Source organism: Stegodyphus dumicola, chromosome 5 (assembly GCF_044657685.1).
Source record: "Stegodyphus dumicola isolate Sdum_Otavi_A_Nest chromosome 5, ASM4465768v1".
Taxonomy (NCBI): domain Eukaryota; kingdom Metazoa; phylum Arthropoda; class Arachnida; order Araneae; family Eresidae; genus Stegodyphus; species Stegodyphus dumicola.
The window spans coordinates 20,970,938-20,984,587 of NC_140772.1; the positions used below are offsets into that span (position 1 = coordinate 20,970,938).

The 13,650-nt window shown below is 30.5% G+C and overlaps 1 protein-coding gene across 1 annotated transcript in view; it reads right to left on the reverse strand.

Annotated features, from left to right (window-relative positions):
- The window catches only part of Zir (dedicator of cytokinesis), a 108,710-nt gene that overhangs the window by 35,208 nt on the left and 59,852 nt on the right, over positions 1–13,650 (reverse strand). The window contains exons 24-31 of the mRNA XM_085816491.1: positions 10,599–10,780; positions 6,517–6,632; positions 5,943–6,119; positions 3,597–3,720; positions 3,210–3,306; positions 1,171–1,267; positions 906–1,040; positions 534–686 (exon numbers count right to left, since the gene is read on the reverse strand). Of these exons, the coding sequence (XP_085672617.1) occupies positions 534–686; positions 906–1,040; positions 1,171–1,267; positions 3,210–3,306; positions 3,597–3,720; positions 5,943–6,119; positions 6,517–6,632; positions 10,599–10,780 (1,081 nt within the window). The remainder of the gene's footprint in view (positions 1–533; positions 687–905; positions 1,041–1,170; positions 1,268–3,209; positions 3,307–3,596; positions 3,721–5,942; positions 6,120–6,516; positions 6,633–10,598; positions 10,781–13,650) is intronic.

The following is a 13,650-nucleotide window of genomic DNA, read 5'->3' on the forward strand; positions in this document are numbered from 1 at the left end:
AAGAAATATTTAGCAACTTTAGAGTAAATGTTGGTATGGTAAAATGTTTCAGAGTAAAATAATGCTTATGTGATTCAATTAATTTTTCTCATGTTTTTGTAGTGCTTTAATTGTATTTATCCTAAAAAAAAAATATATTTTCCATATTAAGATTAACAATGTATGAATTCTTAATAAATACAGATTTCAGTAAAACTCTAAATATAGTTGAATTTTCCACTACCAAGCATCCATGGGGTCAAGGCTTTGTTTTTTTGACATGGAGTGCCTACTAAATTAGAGTAGTAGTGGTTTCTAACAAATTTTAATAGACACACTCAAAGCAGCAGAAGCACTAGTCTCCTGCTCTGAGAGTAAATGGATGCTGTCTACTAAAGTGGAATGTCTCTTAATAAAAGTTCCACTATACTGTATCATACAACCTTTCACAGTGGAAATTATTTTAAAAACATAAGTTGTAATAAATAATAGATTAACAAATTAATTATTCCAAAAAAATACTGTTTTAAAATGTAAAAAAAAATCTTCCTTACATTGCCAATTTCAAAATTCTGGCGCATAAGTAAATATAGTGATGCTGATGCTTGTGACCTGACACTGCTAATGCTTGAACTGCAATGTCTAAGCAATCTTAAACATAAATCAGCACATTGTTCCGTTTCTTCTTCAAACAAAAGCTCAGGAAACTAGAACAAAACAAATGAAAATAAAAAAATGGCAGCAGCATATAGTACTATTTTTTCCCTTGTACTAGTACTATGAACAGAAAATCACATAGCCTTTTATTAGTTGAATTATATGGCAAAATAAAATAATTAAAATAAAATTTTGTACAACACTTTCTTTTATACAACAACTTTTTTATACAAAAGTACAACACTTTTGCTATACTTTTTTATACTCACCTTATACACAAGAGACCTTTGTGTTGCAAACATATTTTGCAAAACTATGGTACTTTGATTAGATCCAAGTGCATGCAGTAATACTTTCAAAACAGTACTCAAGACACCCTGCAAAGCATCTGTGTGACAGGCAACCTATAAATATTATAATGTGAATAAGAATGAAATAAAGTTTGAAAAAAGCACTTTTCTTCAGAAAAATTAACACAATGCTGACATATTGTAAAGCATTTCATGATCTTTTGCCACTCATCAGATATATTACCTGAACTATCAGCTCAAGCGTATCAAGAACAATCATGTTAACTTCTGCAGCAAGATTACCTTCAATGTGAGCAGCTGTTTCAACTTCCATTTTTGGCCTACAGAATATAAAACAGTTGCAGGATTAAACAAGCATTACATTATAAAAGCATTAAAAAATTGTCCATAATCAAATATATTTTTAACATTCTGCCTTTTTATTTTCTAATTCGTTTCCGTGTGCAGATTCTTTACCATATTTTCATAGCAAAGAATGAAACCACATGGAAATAAATTTTGAAGACCATGCAATAAAAGACTTATATTTCTTACATCATTTTTAAATTAAAAGAAACTGATAATGCTGTCTACTGCCATTTATATATTGAACAAAAACAAAACAAAACAAACAAAAAATTACACTACGAAATTGCCAAGCAAAATTATGATGTATGAGTTATTTAAACTTAACAATTCACATTTTAAATAATTATTTTTTAAACCTCTGAGTGGCATGGCATTTTGAATCTATTCTGAAGGCCTATTTGCCTTTATTACCTAAATTGTATAATTATTTATTTCAGTCTCTGTTTAAACAAACTTACATTCATTAAAATGATATTTAAATCATTAAAGAAAGCTAAATGCTTAAAATATAAACTAATGTATACTAAGTGACAGAAAATCTCACAATCAAACAATAGTGAGCCATGACAAGTGATAAGGGGAAGCATATGTGTGTGGGTTAAATTTTGATTATTGTGTGGGATTGTATTTAATGCAACTGTCCAAAAGAATGTTATAGTAGAGCACTTCCAATCTGAATTAATTCGCGCAATTAGAAGTTAGATGTTTTCTCTTCTGTAGTCATTTGAAGCTGTGATTTTGAAGCGAAAATCGAAGGCTTTAGTAAATCCCATTTGCTTTAGTTGAAATATAATCTAGTGTTCCTTTTAATAGTAAATATGGCTCCCGTGAAAAGAAACAAACACAGTACTGTTTTCAAATGCAAAGCTATTCATTTCGTAAAAGAAAAAGGAAATCGTTCTGCAGCAAGGATGCTTGGTGTTGGTGAAAGATGGAACAGATTATTTATAGATCAAAATAATAAGGATGGTGAAAATGAAACAAAATTCGATGATAAGGCTAAAGATATAATGGAAGACGAACATGATGAACTCTTCATGCTATCCGATAATAAAAATGTTTAATTTCGTAAGGTATGTAATTTCTTTTAGATAAGCAACATTTTGGTACATGTAAAAACCTAATTATTTCCTTATTTTTAAGCTATCATTTTTATATCTGGCGTATAACGCACACTCATAAATTTTGGTCCTATTTTTATATTAAAAGTGCACATTATATGCCGGAATATACGGTAAATGGTTATGATCAATGCTGCACAGTGCTTTTGTCTTACTTAAGATGAAAGAAAGAAAGAAAAAAAAAAAAAAAACAACCTGTTCAAATAAGTTTATTTTCTTAAGAAAAACATTTCAGAAATTGGTGTTGATAGCCCATCTAACATATACACTCCTTCTAACTCTCATACAGTCTCATCATCACAAATGTCCTTTTTACTTGCCAATGAATCTTCGGAGGGCTTGCCATGCATTCATTTATCTGCACATACGAAAAGGTCTACTAGCATCATCCTCACTCCATCCACACATGCTTCAAAGATGACAATCCAAGGTATATAATGTACAATAAATTAATATTAAATTTATGTATAATTTTTTATTTATAGCGTACTGCAATTGAAATGTACTATTTATGTGCTTTAGTATTTTTGATTATTTATTTGAAAGTATTTACAGCTCTGATCTCACAAACATTATTAGCAAATATGAGATATGCATAGCGAACGTAGTAACATTTTATGAACAAGTTCATGGTATGAACAGACATTTGGAATGTAACTCAATCTTAAGGTGGGGAGCATTTATACTGTATGATTATTTAAATTTAGAAAAGAATGCTATAAGATCATATAAAATGGAGAGATTAAAATTAGAAACATGCCAAAACATAATAAATAATTAAAGAATATACAACCTATCCACAAATTCAGAAGTAGATTTCCATATCATCTGATCTTTTCGCCATCTCAATTTTTCTCCAGCATTTGGTGATGGAGAAGGTGGATTGCGGTCTGAAAAACAACAATTTATGATCTTCAAATACATATAAAAAAGTTTGAAGAAATCAAAAACTGCAATGGATTCATTTAACACTAAAATGGTAATCCTTGCTCACTTACAGAAAGATAGACTAAACATAAAATTTTTCAATGTCAATTAATAAAAATTTTTAAATAGTTTGTATAAAATTTGCAGCTAAATCAAAATGTGATTTAAGCACCTAAATCGAATCAAACTGAAAATTTCCATGGCAATCAATCAATCAAGCAAAAAAAAAAAAAAAAAAAAAAAAAAAACATACCTTTACGCCTCATCATTTCACTTCTTGCACTTGTATGCCCCAAGATGGCATCTTCCAAACGAGATTTTATATCAGACGTTTTTTGCATATGCTGCTGGCTGCATTTCATCAAAACTTTTTTACCCTGTGTAAAATACATTATTTAAATTTTGAATGGCATATGGATCTTGGATATCATTATTACAAAAGCAATAAAATTCATTACTTTGGAGATATATACTGCTTGATAAATTTTATGAATTTTACTTTCAAAATAGAATAAACATAAATATGTATATAACATTAAAAGGCAAAGACACATATGGATATTATAGAAAATGGTTATTATTTTGAAGAGTTACAATATTACAAAGCAATAAAAGCATATTTATTATTAAATGAAATGTACTTTGATAAAAATACTAATTCTCTTTCAAAGACCAAATTCTCATATTTACTCAAATTTTTACTTCTGCATGACTTTCTCTTGATAAAGATCAATCCTCTTTTATAAAGCTGTTCAAAATAAGTCTTTCAGTCTTAATTTCAATTGAATAAATATTATAGTACATCAGTAACACAAGGATGGCACTTGAGATGAAAATGGTGCATTGGCATATTGGTCAACAGTTACATAATTCTTTAAATGGTTAAGAGAAAAATTACATAGCTGTACAGAAGAATTGAAAACAAATTCTTTAATTTTTATGTGCACTAGCAATAGGTTTAGATTCCTTTTTTTTTTTTTTTTTTTGATGACAATAATTCTGCACCCAAGTATTGTGTGGCTCAAGTAACAGAAAACTGTTTTAGCACAGAATATATAAATTACGATTATCAGCAAGCATAAAACAAATTAGATTTTAATACAAGCACAGGAGCATTCTAAACATTAGGTTGTATATCAGAAGACATTCTGTTTTTGTCAATGGACTTTTAATCAAGTCACTGAATAATTAAAGAGCTCTGATGGAAGAACAAATATTAATTTCTGGCTATTGTGAACATTATATTGGATATGGTTTATCACAAGCATACATATTTAGCTATCAGATAAAATTATAACTCTTTTCATATTACACACTATAATTTTGAACATCAATTTTTATAAATATATCTTTTGTAACTGTTTATAAATTTTGTAATTTTCTTTTACATTTGCTCAATGTTTCTAGGAATTCAAGGATTTCACATTTTCAATCTAGTATATTATATCATAATAACATAATTTTGGGAGTTAAATAAAAAACTTGAACAGAAAAGCATTTTTTAATGTGTACTTCATTTCATCAAACAGCATACAGTAGACTGATAAATTCAAGAGCATACTAGAAAAATACATCTTTGCCACAGACTTATTAGTATGCAAGCTGCATATTATTGGATAAGCAGTTTGAATAAATATGGACTTTTAGAAATTCTTACATACAAAGTAGATTACAATCCAAATGATAGCTGTTGAAATGAATGATAGCTGGTACAATTGTAAATGTTAAAATGTTTTATATCAACATGTGCTGATAACAAATATTTTAAAGAAGAAAACTTAACAGATCAACTAAAGAAATACTTCTATGCAGATTTTCATATGAAACAATACTTGTTACAGCACGATGATAATCAGAAAAATTAAAAAATATTACTCTGTATACAGAAAGGGGGGAAGCCAGTTTAATAGAAGAAATGCCGCTAACTATTTTTCCCAAAGAAAATATTTTCTCTCATCTCTACATTCAACCAAACACATAATTTTTTCTGTTTTGTTTAAATGTTCTAATTTCAATCTCTGTACTCATTCTCAATAAACAATATGTCATTTAGGATTTACTAGCAGCAGTTTTAAGAATCATAAAACTAAATCCCTTTTCTCTTGCATTTTTTAATAAAAAATACTCCCAAATCTGTTTTGATAGAGTCTTAACATTTTAATCTGAATCAAACTTGCCTTTTCTTTATACTAATTTGTTTAGTGAATAATACTTTTGTCTTGTAAATGCTCACCAAATTGTCTCTGTCTCTCAGTCTCTAGAAATTTAATGCACATGCATCTAAACATTCAAAGTTATTATGGAAATCGCCATATACTCTTTTCAATGCACTGTAATATATTAATTAATTAATTTCTTTAAACAGAAAAACTATGATTTTTCTTTGATCAAAGAAAATTAACAGTTTTTCACCTTTTTTTATTCTTTGACTTAGAGAAAGGATTATTTAACCTTAACTCTCCCAATTGTATTATATATTCCTCTTTTACTTTTATGCAAGAGCAAATCTAAATAAATATAACTACAAGAAAGTATATAATTCCTTAATTAAATATATAAATTCTGACATGAAGAAACTTTAAAGAAGATTTTTACTTACTTTATACTCAAAAGAAGAAATACATATGTACATAATTTCGAGTAACTGATGTAGTCGACGAGGATGCAAGTCTGCCCACCAATTTCTTAGCACTTTTTTATCAACATTTTTAAGGACCCATAGTAAACACATTAATAAATGTCTAGTTGTGTCTTCTTTCAGCTGTTGTTTACGATTCTAAGACAAATAAAAGAAGATTTTTTAAATAAGATGAAACAGTAACAAATGATAATTTGATGAACAATATTTTTCAGGAAAATTTAACACACTAATATATATATATATTAACAAAATTTTCTGTTGATGCATTTGTAATATGAAAGTCTTATTTAAATCAGTTATCATTATTTTTGAAATTTTAAACCTCTACCACCACTACCAGATGCTTTTAAATAATTATCTTTAAGATTTATTTTAAATCTTCACATGACTGTGAGTTTATTAAACATGACGTAAAATTACAGTAACATTTTCTTAACTTTCAGATCCCTAATGTAATTAAATTACCTTAATAAATAGAATATATGTTTAGAGAAAATATTACAAATCTTAAGCCTTCAAATTATAGGTATACCTGGAAAATATCATATGGTTTGACAATTGTGTCTTTCATTGGGATACTAGAACTTGAAATAGCAGATGCAACATCATGACTCAGTCGGCAATCATTTTCACAATCCGCAGCATTTCCTGAAATAAATTAATCACAATATATAATCTGTATAATGTGCCCACTTTCATCTCAATATATTCCTCATCTTTAAAATAGTGCAGTGAAATACTTTCATTACATGTGTACACAATTTTTCACTTACTTAAATAATATGTTTATTTTATTTAAAATTCACAAAAATTTCTGAAAGCTTTCAAAATTCATAAGAATACGAGTAGTGCATAGGTTTTAGCAAAATGAATGCTGCAATAAGTGATAATTTTTTTTACATTTAAAAATTTTCTTTACATATTTAATATTGATATAGAGTAATTTTTACCCACAAAAACAATATTTTCTCTTCTCATAATGAGATTCACAATATTTTGAATTTTAATAAGTTTTCGCTAGCAATAATAGTTAAAATTTATAATCTTTTTATTGAGAAAGTAGATACAAAAGATTTAAATTATACACATGTACAACTTTAATTAATGTTAAGAGGGGTTTTTTTTATAGCTCAAATAAAACTGAGGTACTTAATATAAATGCAGTCTGAACAATATGAAGTATTATGTTACTATTTATTTAAAAATGCAGAATACAATTATGAAAATCATTCATCTACCCCATTATTTATTTTAGTCATTTTATATGCTTTGCTTTGAAACCCTGCAAAATCTGAGCCATTGGTCTATTTAGGTTGCAAAGATCATTACAGTTATAATTAGATACTTTAATAGCAGTCTTGCTATTGGTTGCTTGACTTTCATGAAACTTTTTGGCAATATTACAATCATGCATTCTAAGCTGGGCGACATTAAGTTTTCCATGAATATGGTTATTACATATGTACCAAGGCGAATTAGTGATCTGGTGGAGAACATACTTCTGAGCCATTTGCAATTTTTTTCAATTTGTTCTACAGGCATACACCCAGACTGGACATGTATAACATAGTAAGGGATGCAGAAAGGACTTATAAATGAGTAACTTATTATCTAAAGATAAAACACTGTTTCAAGCAATTAAGGGGAAGAGTTGAGCACTTCACAACTTCCATAGAATAGATGTAACGTGTGGGGTCTATGTAAGAGTTTATCGAGGATCACCCCAAGATAAAGGACTTGCTTGGCCCAGGTTAGGGTAGTTCCATAAAACTTGAGGTCTTTCTTTATGTTCTTTTTCCTTGTGAATATGATAGCTTGGGTTTCGTTAACATTTACAAGGATCTTCCATTTGGCAAACCAAGTCTCTAGCGCTTATATATTTTCTTGTAATCATTGGATGACTGAACTGAGAAATGCAATTTGTGCTAGGATCACTGCATCATCAGCATACATTGCATGTGTAGTGTTGGGTGTTGTGGAAATGTCATTCACATAAATGTTAAATAATGTAGGCCCAAGTAAGGATCCTTGTGGTATGCCAGCATGGATAGCTCGGCGGGTAGAATACGTGCCAGAGATGTGAATGACAAAGTGTCTACCTGTTAGGTAGGATTTCATAATGTTTGTGATGTAGTCTGGGAAATCCAGACAGTGTAACTTGTAAGTGAGCGCATCCAGCCATACACAAGCAAAAGACTTAGCAATGTCAATAAATATTCCTCCAGTGATTTTTCTGTTAGTCATTCCTTCAGAAATAGTCTCCACCACCCTCTACAGCTGGTTGATCATCGAAAGATTTCTCCGAAATTCAAACTGCTAAGGGATGAGGATATTTCTTTCTTCTATATAATAGTTGAGTCTGAGCAAAATTGTTACGATCACTTTTCTTAGATATGATAGCAGGCTTATGGGTCTATAGGATTCAGGTGCAGATGCTGGTTTGCCTTGCTTTAGAACTGGAGTGATCAAAGCTGTCTTTCAGTTGTTGAGGAAGTACTGCCATTCCCTAATAATGTTGAAGATTTTGCTAAGCAGAAAAACAGTTTTCAACGGGAAGTTTTTGATCATTTGATTTGTAATTCTGTTGATGCTAGGGCATTGGCCTTTTTTAATTTTCTGATGTAGCCATAGACTTACGACAACATGACTGGAATAATGTTGTCCAAGCAGAGTAATTGGTGTGAAAGCTAGAAACTAGATTTTCTGTTGCGGAGTCCTGAATGTTGTTAGTGAAAAAGTGAGATTCCAGATGCTGTGCTAAAAAACGTTCTGCCGTCTCAATTTCAGTGTAATGGATCCTGTTGTGGCCTTTAAGGGGTCGAATGTTATCGTGACATTTCTTGTACCTTGCGATCACTCTCCAAAGAGAATTATCCTTAGTGGAGAGAGAATTTAGGTAATTAGTCCAGTCAAGTTGTGCTTGTGCATTTGTAAGAGACAGTGTTATTTAATCTGTTGAACCTTTGTTTTTCATCCCAATGCCTCGCTCTCTGATACTGCCTCCTAGCAGCATTTCTTTCTATGATTAATAATGCAAGTTCCTTCATTCTTTTACCTTCTGAACTTTAATTTCTTTCTTAGCACACTCATGTGTGTCTTGAACAGCAGTTGTAAAACCCTTAAATAAACTGTCAATGTCATCCCCAAATTCAATAAGTAATAGTTATCATATGAATAACTGAACAATTACACATTACAATTAATAAATCAGATGATACCTGTTAGCAAATGCTCAGATAACTACACTTGGGGCAATGTTAACCTGAACTCCTAATAATAGTAAGAGGGGAAAGTACTAGCAATGAATATCTGCCAAGTAAAATATATTATGTAAACATAACTTAGAAGAAAATTTTAATTACTAGATATCATTTAAAGAATTAGTGATATATGAAACAGATTAACAGCTTTCACCTATGAACAGTTCTTTAAAATGGCTAAAAAAAGATAAATTGCATAAATTCATGTACAGTCAAAAATCTTTAATCCGAATGTCCATAATCCGGACCTCAAAGCTACAAGCTTTCTGCGCATGCACATAATATGTTTACGCATGTGCGTTTAATGTATAACGGACGGTATAAACTAAGCTAAAATTATCTAATCATCTATTTCAGTTAATGATGCAGATTGTGTTGTTCCTTAATCTTCGAATTGGATCCGGCTTATTATTCTTTGCAGACTGTTAGAGCAATTTTATAAAAGTAAGCTTGAACTTTCAATTATGTCAAAAAGAGTTTCCGATTCTGGAGCTGCCAAAGGATCTACAAAGCGAAAGCATATTTCAATGTCCCTCATACAAAAAGTGGAATTGCTGCAAAAAATGGATAAAGGCATATCCTTTGTTTCTCTAACCATTCAGATATCTGCTTATCAATTTCACGCTGCTCTGCGAGGGGGGGATGTCGCAGCGCGCAATAAACTGGAAGTTGATCTGTCAGCACTATCCTTATCTTCAGGGCAGATGTTTTTATTTTATTTGGCTTAAAATTCCTTACTAAATGTAGTATTTCATTTCGATGTACTCCGTCTTTGACATGATTTAAATCAAATTCCTCGTCATTATAAATATCACGAATACACATCAAATAGCTTTCTGGTTGCAATTTTCTAATTTCTAATTTATGCGTAATGTATGCTTTACGCATGCGCACGTTGAAAGAAATGTTTAATAAAGTAAACAAATAAATATTAAGCTTTTTTTTTTGTAAATTTTGATACCCTTTAGATCATAATTGCTCTTTATTTCATAAATTACAGTTTCATATTTTTAATGTATAATTTCTGCATGCCATCTTACCAGATTTAAATTGATGATCTATAATCCGGAAAAACCGAAAATCCGGAATCACCGAAGTCCCGATGAGTCTGGATTAAAGACTTTTGACTGTATAAATATGGCTGCATAAGTTATTAAGAAAAATAAAGCAGAATTAAAGTATTTTCTGGTCATATGTTTCCATACTTCTATATGTAATGTCTTAAACTAATCCATTCAATGATATTTTTTAGTATTTATTTTTCTAAGAACACATCCTGATTATTAATGAAGGTGATATTATTTTAAATCGACACTTTATTAGGTCATCAAATATAAAACCAAATCATACTTACCAATAGTTGTGGTCTGCCAGTCATAAAGCAAAGGTAGTGCATCTAAAACAATTCCTATAAGGGGCAAATAAAGGCTAGCAACTCGAGCTCTATGATCAATTTCAGCAAGACGGCTATCCAATTCATGACATGTTAACAGATTCCTCAATGTATTGATAGCTTTTGTATGAAGCATGGCATTGCTACAAATGAAAATTAAAGCTAAATCTAATAATGAATATGCTACAAAATTTAATATTAATTTATTATGATCTTCCTGCCATAATCTAATTAATGTTGGCTTGCTATCATATATAAATTTAAATACAAGGGATTTTTTTTCAAAGTTCTAGGAATTTAGGCATAGTTTTTTATTTTGTCTATTTTCGTCAATACAGCAGTTTTTCAACATAATCCCCATTTAATTGAATATACTTATCCCAATGAAAAACTAATTTTTTAAGCCATCTTTAAAGAAATTTTTTGGTGTTTCCTCAATGCAACTATTTATGACATAATTAATCTCTCAAATCAAATACCTGTAAAGGTTTTTTTCAGTTGTGGGAACAGAAATGTAGGAATGAATATTCCTTGCAGACATTAAGACCCAATTTTCTTATGTAACTGTACAATTATGCTTTATTATGCAATTTTCTTAGATACATTCTTCATCTAATTTAATCCACATATTTTCTAGCTAGTAATAAAATATTTTATTTTCAATGTGCATAAATGAAAAAAATACATATGGTGTTATGATAGCATCGTGAACCAATACAATGCATAAGTACTAAAGCTGAAACAGTACTTCCCCTTGAATAACTACCATTACAATTTCAAAATTCAAATAGTGTAAATGCTAATTTCTACTGCCATGCAGAAACATCTTTTATCAAATAAAATAATATTGCAGAAGTTAATAAAAATCATCAGTTGAATATGTTATTTGTATTTAAAAATGTATAAGTAGATTATTAAAACAAAATTAACCTAAATATGATTATCAAGTTGTTGGTCACTGGCTACACACAGGCTGATGATAACTTGTGGTCCACAAATGGGTCACCCAAAAGGGGCAGCACATTAAATTTGAATTGCATTTTAAATTAAAATTAAATAAAGAACAATGATACCCATCAAGGCAGTTGGTTAATGGTGATTCACAATTTGAGGGTCATTTGAAATTAATCCATAGGTCATCAGTCCAAGGCAGCAAAGTAAAATAGATAGATTTAAATAGCTTTAAGTTAAAATAAAGTACCAATTCTCATTAACGGTAATCAATGATCTATAAGATTATAGTCATTTCTGATCACCCTATGGGTCACAAGTATACTGTGGCATGATATATTAAAAATTCAGATAAATTTGAAAATTAAATTTAAAGAACATTTGTGTCCACTATAGCTACTGGTTGCTAGTGTCTTACAAGTTAAGGGATGAAAGCATATATCACCAGTGTTAAGCAATGTAATAAATTTGTTTCTAAAATTAAAACTTTACTGAAGTGCACAATGCTCATAAAGGTTGTTGGCCATCTGTGACTTACAGGTTGACATTCACTTTATGTCAAGCAATCAGTCACTGGTAGGGAGCAGTGGTGTAAATTTAAATACACATTCAATTTAAAATCTAATCCATGTATACCAATGCCCATCAAGGCTGTTGTTCATGGATGACCTACAAGACGAAGAACATTTGGAATCAAGCCACAGATCACCACTATGGACCAATGCAGTAAGGTCAGATAAACTTCTAAATTAAAATTTAAATTTAGCACATAGGTGCCTGTCATTGAAGACATTAGGTATTGTGTTGAACATTGGAGACTTACAATGTGAGATTTATTTAAGGTCAACAATTACACTGTAATAAATTTAGATTGATTTTACAATTACTATTAAGTCAAAGATCACCCTTCAAGGCTGTTGGCCACTTGGAATCAACCAATATGTCATGAACAAGAAGTAGTGAAGTAGATTTAGAACAATATTTAAATAAGAGTGAAAGACACAGGTGTCTATCAAGGCTGTTGAAAATGGGTGACCTGATGATCACTTGGAGTTGACCAATGGACAGCAGAAAATTTAGATATAATTTAAAATTAAATCAAAGGATACAGGTGCCCATCAAGGCTGGTTCATCACCAATGGTCTACTTGATAATGGTCGAATGTATATCAGAGCATGCCAGAGTGGTAAATGTAAAGTTTGAAATTAAAATTAAATGGTAGCAGAACAGTGCCTGGAAAGGCATCAGTTACTTACAATTTGATAGTCATCATCTGATGAACTACACATTGATGGTCACCACCCTATATTGGTACCAAATTGTCACCAATTTTAAAAGGACTGAATGAAGTACATTTAGATAGACTTTAAATTAAAAATGAAAATGGAGAGTACTGGTGGCTATCAATGCTATTGGTCAATGGCTTCTATAATGACTATCAGCCTGTAGGCTGATTGTGATTATAGAAGAATTCACAGGTCACCAGTATGTATGGGACAGTACAGTGAGTTTAGATAAATCTTAAAAATAAAATTAAATTGAATGACAAGCAAACTGTCACAGGAGACCTACGGTTACTGGCAGCCAATACTTAAGGTTATTGGTGAATGGAAGGACAATAAATTAAAAAATATTAAAATTAAATGAAAGTGAAAGACACCATTGATAATAACTGAAGGATGTGGAATGAATGCAAACCCATTGTCTCCAGCCCACCAGCGGCCAAGCGATAAAATTTCTGAACACTGCTAGTTTGGTCTGAGGTCTGAATCCTGCGAATGGGCGTTTTTATGGTTTTCCCCATGTGTAACGTCTATACGAGCCAGTTTCTTTTAGAAAGTCCTCCAAGAAGTCATCCCTCCCCTTAGGGAGATAGCCCTCGAGTGTTTTGCCATAAACAAATATACCAAACCCAAACCATTGTCACCAATAACTATGAAGGCCACTGATCAATGGTGATCTATAAATTTTCAATCGTTAGTATATGCCAGTGGAATGCAAAGCAATATAACCATAATGTCATGTAATTCTCAAATTTTAAAAACACTCTGCTCTAAAAATG